The sequence below is a fragment of the Lissotriton vulgaris genome, chromosome 2_1, assembly GCF_964263255.1.
Source record: "Lissotriton vulgaris chromosome 2_1, aLisVul1.2, whole genome shotgun sequence".
NCBI classification, from domain to species: Eukaryota; Metazoa; Chordata; class Amphibia; order Caudata; family Salamandridae; genus Lissotriton; species Lissotriton vulgaris.
The window spans coordinates 1,295,001,019-1,295,013,304 of record NC_141687.1 but is presented as its reverse complement, the minus strand read 5'-3'; the positions used below and the strand labels follow the sequence as shown (position 1 = coordinate 1,295,013,304).

Below are 12,286 nucleotides of genomic sequence, written 5' to 3'. Positions count from 1 at the left end.
CATTTTTGTATAAATGTCCCCAAAGGTCTTTCACTACAGAGTTAAAATTGCATCCATAAGTATATTTGGCTGCTCAAAGACTTTGCAGGCATTCCACTTTTCTCTCCACCCATGGAGGTCAAGCTTCATACTTATCTTCACAAATGTATTCATGGCATTCATGTTGCATTTGATTAACACACAATAAACAGTACCTACTAAAGAGAGCACATTCTCAATACATTTACGTAACCACAGGAATGTGCATTTTGGGATGAGCACACATTCACAATATTTTTCAGTTTGTTACAATGAAATTGTAAAACAGTAAAATAAAACAAACATAAATGCTCATGAGTTCTGAAAGTGGAAAGTGTTATTTAAAGTGTTATCCTTGGATGCCTACCACAAATACTTTATAGGCATTTGTATTATGCAGCAATTGCCTTTTAATAACAGGTAGAATTTCAAAGTGAAGTCTTGCTTTTATGTACTAAAAGGACTGCATTTTCGATTTTTTCTATGTGCTGCTTGTAATTTTTTAATTACAGTTTCTCATTTTACTTTATCATATTAAGAGGCATATGAAGGTTTAACCAGGACTTCACTGCTCAGGGTGGTTTAACTGTGTTTAAAAAAAAAGGTTATTCCATAAGGATGTTTCCAATGACAATATGAATTAGTGCAGTTAACTAAATATCTAGAACTACTCATACAAACATAATGATAGAAATGTATGGTAAGGTGGGGAAGTCCAGTCTCTGACAACACTGCAGAACACAATTTAATAGGTGGATGTATAATGGCAAGTGCAAATTGAAGAAAACAATATTGTTCTCGTTTAATAATGTGGCTGGCCACATCAACATATGCATATATTAAGTTATCCAATACCATGTTATGCAGACCTTCTACTGTGCTTGAGGCAATATATTTTATTGTAGTCTATGTTTTTTATTTGTCTTTTTGTTCTGTGCAGACCAATACGTTCACAGGCACCATGTGCAATGACCAAGAAGATTCCTTTGCAGACTCTGGATGCCAGAACCACATCATAGGTATAATTGCCTTTGCAACTTGAGCAAGGTTACTATTGTTTATCTTATAAAAACATTTTCCTTGATGGTAATTGACCACCTCTTTTTTCAATAGAATCAATACTAAAAATGAAGGACAGTTTCCCAATGTGAATTAAACCTTGCTATACTCAGTGGTTAATTCAGTAGTATTTCTCCTTAGCACCAACCAAGCTAAAGCAATTACAGTAGAATTAATTTTGTACATTTTCTTTCAAGTGCTATCTAACATACATATGATGTGGTTATGGTCCCTCATCTATGAACCTAGACCCATGAAACCATTGTAGCTGCCTGTATGCCTTTAATAAATTAATGACATAACATACCTTTTATGCTAAGGAATAAATAAACAATGTGATCAAATATAATGTTAATATTCCATTGTTCATCTGCATGATTTAGTTTTGTTTATTTATCAGTTCTTTCAGAAATTGTAATATTACAACTTGCCTGTGTAATGCTTGTCTTTCTGTAAGTTTCTGCTTTGATGAAAGAAAAATGAAGGGAGAAATAAGTAGGAGAGAAAGGTGCATATTAACAATAAAATATAGTGCTGATGTGTGTGTTCCTACAGAATAAAGTGCGGCACAAAATCTGAAAAATAAACGAATCTGATTGTACAAGGGGATATATTTTCCTTTGGTCGAATAAGAAATAGATGTTCCCTGAAAATCTGTGTGTTACCTCATTCTGATTGACTGACCCAACTAAACATGTTTGTTGAGGACACAATTACACATTATGAGGTGTTGGTTAATATAAGGGGGTCCTACATCCCACAAAGAACATGTTCTGGGTATAAGGAAGCCGGGAGGGCTTTCCCATTCTCTAAAGGGGATAAGGGTGCGTCCAGGAAGGGCTTATGCAGGCCACCAAAACCGATATAAGTACTCACATTACAATTCAGGATCTGCAGGTTCTACTGAGAATCCACAAATCCAAGGAGCTGCCATGTTGTGTTTGTAAAAGGGACCTGCAAATACCTCAAAATGCTGTTTAAACAAAAAATACTGGGTGAATGTCTCACTGGGCAGAGGGAAAATCCACTGACTCCATATAATATGCAGTGGGAACCCACAGGATTAGGTACTGGTCTCCAAAATGGAAAAAACATACAATTGCACCCTGGAATCTGCAGGTTGGGCAATTTATTTGCAAATCTAAAGAGCTGCCATTTTGAACGTGTGCTCTTTGGATTCATGGGTTATCTGCAAATGTGTGTGCTAAATAATTTCAGCATACAAACTTGAGGAGGATTTACATGGTTATTTTTACTTTTAAAATGTGCACGTGACGGTTGGGCAGGGGGTCTGGCCACTGCCAGACCCTGCTTTAAACTTCTGCTGCACATGACCAAAGGAGGCGCACAGTGAGGTATGTCCACATGGGGACTGAGCACATAGGCCTGCCTCTGTGCTTAACCTTTACAGTGCACAGACAAGCAATGGGTTAGGTGCACAGGAATGCTGAGTCAAGGACCTGGCCACCAGCCAGAACATGTACTCAACCCCTGCGCAACACAACCAAATCACTGAATAAACTTTAGTTATGGTTATCTCTACACATTAGAAATGTGTTTATTAAATAATCTCTTCAAAAACACACCTAAATTGACATTATGCTTACACTTTAACATAAAAAAGACTTCCATTTACTGTGCCAACAATAACTCACGCTCCTGCCAAGAACAGCTCATGTCCTCACAAGACATCATTAATGACTTCTCACATAGCATGATTGATGGCTACACTGACTTAACTGACATCATTGATGACACTGCACATGACATCATGCATTTTGTTGCTACAGTTAGCTTTACCCATTGTAAGAGTATTCCTCCCGTTAGATATAATTTAATTTTGAAAGACTTTTTCTGCCTAGCTTGAGTTATATATAGAAGTACCTAGTTTATCCACTCGAATATGATCTTGAGCTGGATGGATTGTCTCTGACAGTATTTAGCCTTACTGTGAGCATCTTTGAGTACACATCACATTAAAATCTCCCCTTCAGTTTGTGACTTATGTCCTAAAGCTGTCACTAATGATTATTTCCAGCTTGTCTAATCCATCTGCTAAGTAGTTGGCTCATTGTGCCTCGCCACGCGAGCTTCTGCATGAGCATCAGTAAAATGAGATGAAAGTGATCTTTAGTGATGTTGTGTTTGGGCAACGAAACCATTCCAGCACTAAGGTTACAACCCTCAAAACTAGAGCATGGAGAATGGCATATGTTTAATTGATCGTCTCCTCTTCAAACCCAATGAAATTGCCGAAAGTGGTATAAACTATTGGAGATAATATTAACTATGTACCAAAAAGCTACTGTCAACTAAACCAGGGACCAGCAGTCAACTAAACCAGGGACCACCAATCCCAAAGACTATGTGAGCAAGCAAAACAGGCCCAGGCGTCATCTCCTTAAAATAAGTTCTGGTTATTGGGTCATAAGGACCCGCAGTGTTGCAACTCCTTTTATTTGAAGCAGCACAATATGCCAAAAGGATCCAGTACAGATTGGTGCAAGAAGCTGCTATACCCAGGTAAATAAAAGTGAAAAGCTTTGAAGCCAGGGTCGCTAAAACTGGGTCACTTTTCGCGATGTCAGTCTTGAATCCCAAGCATTGTCTACGACATGCATTGTGAAGCTGTTCAGGCTCATTTTGTCAAGTTGGTGTTGCCTTCTGTTATTATTGATGAATACAAACTGTTGTGGTTGTTTTTGGCTTCAGGTAGCTTTGGACAGCTTGGCTTGGACGGCAGTGAGGTTGTCTTTGTGGTTAGTATTGTCAGGGCTCGATGTTTACCTTTGGGTGATGCTAAATATCATCATTGCATTATTGGATACTAATGTCTAAAGTCATGGGCACAAAATGAGAATTTAAAAAGGATATATAGTTTTGCAAAATTGTGTTAGAATAATCAAATCTTCAGATTTTAAGTATTTCAAATGTAAAATGAGGATGATGCAAAATATTTTTTAGGATATTGTCAGCTTCAGACAGATTGGTCATATGTACTTAGAATGTTGCTTACCAATCAACAGACTGAATCCCCTACAAAAATAAAGCTTAATCATCAGTTTGTAATAATTGGCTCTTCACAAGCCTGGCATGAAAGTGTACATGTTATCAGTTTTGTATCTGTTTCTGAAGACTATAGTGATCTGAAGGGATGCGGATAGATTAATGGCTCTACATTTGCTGAGTAATGGGAAAACTTGATGTAAATACTTCATTGCACAAAATGATGAAGGCTGAAAAAAGAATATTGCGTGTTTTCTGTTTGCAGTGTTAAATACACAATTATTTTAGGGAAATTATCCTTCTTTGCTATCCTACAGCATTTAAAGGGTTTTCTTTTAAAAATTAATTTTAAGGTAAGTATACTTTATAAAGAAATTTAATGGTATTTAAAGATATTTCGCACAGCTGCCTTGCAAATATTAGAGTGTGTCACCTCTGCAAAAACGGTTCTGATCTGTGTAAGTGAACCAGCTTTTTGTCTTCACTTCTCTAGTTTTAACACTTTTTTTCATTTAATTTGCTGTATAAGAAAAGGCTCAATACAATCTTTTAATAGCTTTATGTCCTCAGGAAGCAAAGAACGAGTATAAAGTCCTTCCTGGCCCGAATTCATTAACATGCCTCTTTTGCTTTTTCCCTTTTCTTTTATTGTAAGTTCCAGCCAATGTAGTATACGGTGAGGCATCCTAGATATATATGAACACTATTTGTATGTTAACTCCACTTACGTGGTCAATCAGTGACAACAGATGCACACTTACTTTTACCTTGCATTTCCCTACAGTCAACCATATAGTAAAGTGTTTTACTTGGTATTTTGAATAACTATTTCCATGTTTGAAAAAGCTATTTATTAAAAACGATGTGCCCCAAAATAAACATGTAATATAAAAAATGCATAATGGTTAACAGATTTAATATGTTCCTATTTTCTCCTTTGGGGGTCGTGATGACAGTTGCATCCCATGTGGCCTTTGGGTTTGTTTTTTTATATAGGAATTTGGAACAAAGCTCCTCAATATGCACATATGCATAATAAATATAAAGCATATTGATGCCATGCCATTGGAAATAAAAGTGAGTCAATAATGCGTATCTGTCACAGGTGTAGTAATGAAAACAGATTGAGACATTAATACAATGCAAAGCTGAAATCCATGTTCTTACCCCACTACAAAGTAGTTGGATCTAATGGCCTTATTACGTATCTGGCGGTCCACGGACCATCAGACTCAGGTAGGTCCGGCAGTGGCAGTCTTCCGACTGCCCTATTATGGCCATGGCAGTCAGGCCATTCTGGGACCACCGTAACCACCATGGATCAGAGATTTTCATGCCACAATATGCTTGGCGGGCTGCTGCGGCCCGACTATCATATTACAAGTTTCCTCACTGGCACACTTTTCATGGTGCTGTGACTGCCATGGAAAGTGTGGCGGTGAGGAAGGAACTGAGGCCCTACTGGGCCGCCTAGTGCCTCATGCCATGTGGATGTATGCATGGGGACACAAAATGCGCCCCCCTGTGTGCATGCACACCATTAACTGCACGGTGTAGACTGCTGCAGTCCATGTCGCGCAGGGATTGCCTTTGACATTCCCACTGCAGTGCCTATTTCATAGGCACCGCCATGGGAAGGCCAAGAGCAGCCTGCCAGACAGGAGTAAACTCCTAATCTGCCTGGCGATTCAAACTTGGGTTTTGCTGTGCGGGAGCTAGGCGGTCCCTCTCCTGCACCGCCAAACTCATATTAAGGCCCTAAGACTTAATCTGAATCTTCACTTCTTCACACTATCAGCCTATGCAAAGTGACTGACCTCTGGTTTCGCTTAAAAACCTTTGTACTAATGCACATGAAATAACTTCATGGTGTAAACCATATATTCAGATCGGCAAAGAGTAATATGCTATTTAATATAGTTTTAAGGTAGAGAGGGCAAAGCATGACTCACTCATGGCTTATATATATATATATATCAAATAGGGATGGAGTGGGCAAGGATTCCTAATCGCATGAAGCCAATAATGTGCAGCACACAATTATTGATGCTGACCCTTGCTACAGACAACGAAACATTAAAATATTCCAATACTTTTCCATCAGACCTGCCAGCTATACACATGGCTTGTTAGCCAATGCATTAAGAAAAAATCACAGTAAATTGAATCGTAAGTCACAATCTTTATAAAATCATACTGGTAATACAACCCCTGAAAGCCCTCCTAGAAGGCAACAGATTCACTTGCAACTTTCTCTTGCTGTGTTCAATACTGGAGTATCTTTTTTTTAAACGAATCTTTATTAGGGATTTTAAATTACAATATCAAACAATCCCTTTTACTATGAGAAGGAGGAGGGATGGATCATAATATAAGGCATGCAATTTAACAGCAGAGACAGTCTACATACTCAGTTGCCACAGTATAGATTAGCTGCAGAAAATAGACTGAATCTCATTGAGAGTGAAAAGCATATTTAGTCCATTATAAGATACAGCAGGGAACAGTATAAAAGTGAACTACAAATGGGAACTGCCGATCCCACAGGCAAGGAGGCAGAGATTGATAATGGTGGTGCTAAGGAAGATGAGCGGGCAAGGTATTGTCATTCAGTGCAAGCAGGAGAACGATGAAGTTCCTGCTCTAACCAGCTGAGGGAAAGGTAAAAAGGAGAGGCAGTGGTGTGGGTGAAGCTGGGACCTGATTGCAAAAGTGTCTGGCAGGTGCTTTCTGAGAGCTCTGTAATGTCTAATACCCAGACCATTTCCCCACCAGGGTCCTGGGGTGCAGCAAGCCTAGGAAATATGTGCTGAAATGAAGGCATCTTTAGTTCGTCCCAGTCATGGGCAATTGGGCGCCTAGAGATGCTTCTAGTTTCTTCTGTTCGCTCATCTTTACTCTCAATCTCAGCCCATTTTAAGGTGACTCATGTGGAACGGCAGCCACTGGAGGGTCGCGTGGGCTACGTTTTGCTTCCCAGCTGACTAGCTCAGCTCTGTGAATTTTGAGTACTATTGCCTGGCTTACTAGCTCAAATGGGCCTTCTTTCAGGCCACTTGCTGGAAGAAACATGCACTAACCGACACTCACTCTAATGTACACCATGTTCTACTCTGGGGTGCTAACCTTAGATGAAGGTTTCCTTTGGTATTACATATAACACTGAGCTACTTTGCAAAAAGCCTGCTAATCACTAAACATGTTACATCCTACATCTTGCTATCCCCTGGCCTGGTTTGCCTAAGCTTCTATGTCGCCTTACATCTGGTGATCTGAAGCATTGGAAATATATGGTTCAGGATTGCTAACTCCCCTCTTTTGGCATACTTAAAGAATGGCTCCTGGTGTCTTGAGTCTTGGTTAACACCATCCAGGTTAAATAGCACATTACTAAGGCAGAATCCATGACAGACTGTCTGATTCAGACATTATTTGTGATGGGAAATGGTAGGAGGTGAATCAGTGGCTATATACGGCCCTTCACTTACTTTTACAACCATGGCTACAGTCTCTGCACGATGCATGGGAGGCAGAAATAGGAAGTGCACTGCATGACAGGGTTTGGGGAACAACAACTGTATCCACTAGTGGATCAACAATGCCAAGTTTAAATTTATACAACTTACCATTCTACATTAAACCTACTTCTAATCAAATCATGAAAATGTTCCTGATGCTAACATCTCCTCCCATGAATGAACTGTACCCTCAGGAGGCCTCCAACACATGCTATAGAACTATCCATCTTTAGCGGTCAACTTGTCTGAGGTGTTTGGTAAGCCATCCCTTGGCTAGCCTACATGAAAAGATGAAAGGCCTGCTCTTTTGGAATCACAAAAGGTCTGAAAAGGGGTGAAGTAGCTTCCCACTTCTTTGGTCTTGCTCTACTCAGCACCAAACAGACAATTGCTATGAAAAGGGGAAATACTTTCATAAGGAGGATCGGGAGATTAGCAAGATAATATAGGAGCCAAGGCAATATCACTATTCTGGATAATACGCTGCATCCCATGATCAAGAGTTGGAGAGTTCTCTAAAATGGACACGTTTTGGGGAGTCTGTTGAGAGGGTCTCGATCAACTAATAGATCTTGATCCCCAGGTAATGGAAGGAGTGCTCTCTCATTTGATTGGGCTGCCACCCAGATCCTGACAAGCCAAAGCATTGTTGGAGTGTAACCAGAATAGGCACATTTTAGACCTGTTCATCTGCAACTGTGAAATGTGGAACACCTTAAGGGTTTGAACTTTGCTTGAGGATCACCTCTGATGTCTCTAATATAGACTACGTTGTATGGTGACCGCTTGGGTTCTGTTAACTAGCGGGACGCCCCAGGCTCCGGCCTCCAATCTTAGTGTGATGATTACTGGCTCCATGGCAAGCACGAATCGAAGGGGGACGGGGCAACTCGTCCATTTTGACCCTGACAGTAGGGCCCATTTAGAGAAGCCTCACCACCGGTATGGTACGCTACCCTAAGTCAAATTAGGCGGGCACTTTAAACAAGTACTCCCAATCCAGGGTGTTAAACTTTTCCAGGTCAAGGACCAAGCAAGCGGATCAATACTACCCTAAAGGAGCCACTTCTATAATTATGTACAGTGTCCTAATATTCACAGACTTTCTCTCCCAGGCACAAAACCATTTTGGTCTGGGTCGGTCAGGTCAGGAAGTGTTCACATTATATGGCACTATACAGCTATCGGCCTGTATGAAGATGGGCCAGAAGTGTCACAACCCGGTTTAGGTATCAATATTATCAGGGCCTCCCTGAACGATGGTGGTCTGTCGGTTAATATCTAAATCAGACACTTTGGCCTGATTACGTTCTTTGCATATGAGATACTTAGGCACAAACGTGATGGATAGTCCGTCCACCATATTAAAAGTTCCATAGGATATTATGAAAATATAATTTGGCGGAAGGGTTATGTCCGTCACATTTGTGCCGGATTAACCCTGTCTGCCAAGGTCGTATTCAGGCCCTAAGTCTTTTCGCACATCCAACTCATTCTGTTGCATAATGGGATGGGTAAAATTTGCTATCTGCATATTATTATTATAGAGTCATTGTATCTTCAATTGCCTACACGATGATTGGAATAGCATGCCGCTCTGGAGTTTCTTAATATTTTAATGGTAATCAACATGTGGCTTTGTAAATCCATGTGGTCACTGCATAGTGAATTACAATTCTGTGCTAAAGTCATGGCAACCAATTCCTAATAGTAATACTAGATCTACATTAAATATGTCTTGGAGTAGATTGTGTAAACCAATGCTGACTAGGTTATTCAACTATCCAATGAAGATTGAATATGAACTGAAGTTAAATTGCTCTTTGTGGCTCATTAGGACAGCACTGATGTTATATTTGTGCCTGTCTAAAACATCCATAATGCATCAGCGTACAAAAATATGATATAGTTGTTCTTAGAAATAAATAGCTCACTCACTATACCGGATGCTGTAGATATATTCAATAACCTATACTGTATTTCACCTTGACTTTGAGCACCTGGGTTTCATGTTGAATCCTGTATTTGTCATTGTATAGCTATTCTTCCCATATGACATACATAACTACTTTCATATACCAACGTTTGTGGCTGGAAAGAGAATATTGTAGAAGATGATCTCTTATGAATGAGTTGTCAATAAAGTGTGACTCGGTGTAGATTACCTGTCAGAAGCCTCTAAACAAGTGATTTGTAAATTCCAATTTCAATACATTTAGAAACAGTGCTTTGAAAGTGCTTAACATTTGACACTAAGCAGCAGTTCTTAAAATCTTAAATGTTATATATTTTTATCATCTTGCACTGCCGCTGGCTCTTATGTTGTATCCTAAGTAGAGTTACTCTTCTATGCTGACCTATCTTACATTGTACTTGTGTCTTAGAGTCAAGCTGTCTGATGCGAACACTGGACAGTGGAATAGGAACCTTTCCTCTCCCTGACTCTGGAAACCGAGCAGCTGGACGGTACCCTTCAAAACAAGAGCAACCCCTAGACACTGAAGTCTTCACACCTTTGCTGGATCCGCTTTCAAACCCTTCTTCAAAAGTCAAAACCCTTGAGAGAGAAGTGCCTTTAGTTGACAGAAGTCATGAATCAGATGATAGTAATATAAGCCATTCCCTTTCGGATTCTGTTATGACTGCCAAAAGTGTACAGCCGTTTCCAAGTCGCCTTCCAAAGCCAACCTCCTCAGGTAAGCGTCCATTATAAACTCCATAAGTTGTACTCTAAATTGGCATTGCTGCATGCAAGGAAGTAGTCATTTTGATAAAGATGTCTGAACTTATAGAAATTCTAGACTTATGTAATAAATATAGTTAGCATAAGTAAAGAGTAGTCCTTGCTGTTCTTAGGGGAAACATCACTTACAACGCATTTATTACAACGCACTACCATTACAACGCAACCATTACAACGCAAACCATTACAACGCATTGCGCTGGGGGGCGCTCTAGGATAGGGAATATATTTAATTTACTATCCAACACCTTCCCTACTATCCACGGGGACTGGAGTTGGAATAGTAAATTAAATAAATCACTATCCAGCGCTTAAAAGCACTATGCGTTGTAGTGGTATGCGATGTAAAAAACGCGTTGTAACAGCAGGCGTTGTAATAGCCTGCGTTGTAACGACACCAATCCGTTCTTAGGTATATGAAACGTGACTTATATTTATATCATACAGTAAACAATACTGACTAATATATCTTGTGAAAAAAGTTTAAAAGTACACTTTCAAGTGATGCTAGGGATATTGAGGTCAAAGTCTGTCCAAAGGAATTCTTGATGCCCCAGCACTAGAGGGTGGTTGTTTTATGTCAGTTGTGGTATTTGAGGGGTGGTATCATCTTTGCGTTTATGCTTGCATAATTTATGAATGTGTGAACATACAAACACACATTAAATAATTAACTAGTGCATCCATCCAGCTCATGGTACAGGTACATAAATAGGAAAATAAATGATTGATCCTGAACGGTATTTAGCTTTGGTGTAGTGGAACTTTAGCATCGCTAGAAATGTACAGGTTCCATCACTTCTCAGTCCTTCTACAAGATCTGGGGCGGTGCACTGAATGTAGACCGCCTAGGATGCTGCTTACATTTTGCGCCTCCCCTTAAGATTTTCAGATTAGTGCAAGTGAGTTTCATAAACTCTCATAAAAATCTTCTATATAATGGCTAAGCGTGCTTATTGTCACCCTCACTGATTACACTACTGCGTTGAGGGTGGATCCGCACAGAATTCTTAAGAAGGTGCTCATATGCACTATGGTCTTGATTACAAGTCTGTCAGTCCACAGACCGCCAGGCTCATGGGGGCGCAGCGACGACAGTCTCACGACCGCCCTAAACAGTCTCAAGACTGCCCTATAATGTTTAGGGCGGTGGAACTACCATTTCCATGCTGCATCCGCCAGGGAACTGCTGTTCCCTGGCAGTGTTGCAGCAGTCAAGAAGCATCAATATGCTTGGCGGAACTGCTGCGGTCCCGCCAAGCATATTAGGAGTTTCCTCTCTGCCATTGTTTTCATGTCGGTTTCTCCTCCATGAAAACCCTGTTGGAGAGGAAACAAAGGGGGCTCTTAAGGGCGCATGTCCCCCCTGTTCGCATACACCCCAGTTCCTGCACGGCATAGACTTTCCAGTCCATGCTGTGCAGGAACTGTTTTTGGTGTTCCCAGTGCTGCTCTCATTTTTAGAGGCACTGCCGTGAGAATGCCAAAAAAATGCCCACCAGACAGGAGGCCTAACCACAGCTTTGGCGGCGGGGTGGAGCAGGCACTGTACCGACAGTAATATTCAGGCCCTATGTGTCTTTGGCTTTGGGCCTGCCCTAGCTCAATATGCTGGTGGTGCTTATAACATAATGTGATCTGTATATTTACATGAATATTAAAAAAAACAATTTAAATGTGTCTGTGTGCCAGCTTCTTGTAGAAACACATAGAGATCAGTTTGTCAAATACATTTAAATGTATTGAGCAAAAGAGTATATAGCACATACTGCAAGGGGTCAATTTCTTCTTTAATCCACGTTCAGCACTGGTTAAATTTTCAGTTCAATTAACATTTAAAGTTGTTGAGACTTACTAGATTATTTCTATATATGGCATTTATATTTTATCTAGTATTTATTAATTTATCAAATTACACTAATTCATGATTGCTATTGACTTT

The 12,286-nt window shown here is 40.1% G+C and overlaps 1 protein-coding gene across 2 annotated transcripts in view; it reads left to right on the top strand.

Annotated features, from left to right (window-relative positions):
• Positions 1-12,286, top strand: part of NCKAP5 (NCK associated protein 5) — a 749,742-nt gene that overhangs the window by 665,509 nt on the left and 71,947 nt on the right. For both annotated transcript variants that reach the window (XM_086957062.1, XM_086957063.1), the window contains exons 13-14: positions 959-1,037; positions 9,986-10,297. In XM_086957062.1, coding sequence (XP_086813188.1) covers positions 959-1,037; positions 9,986-10,297 — 391 coding nt within the window. The remainder of the gene's footprint in view (positions 1-958; positions 1,038-9,985; positions 10,298-12,286) is intronic.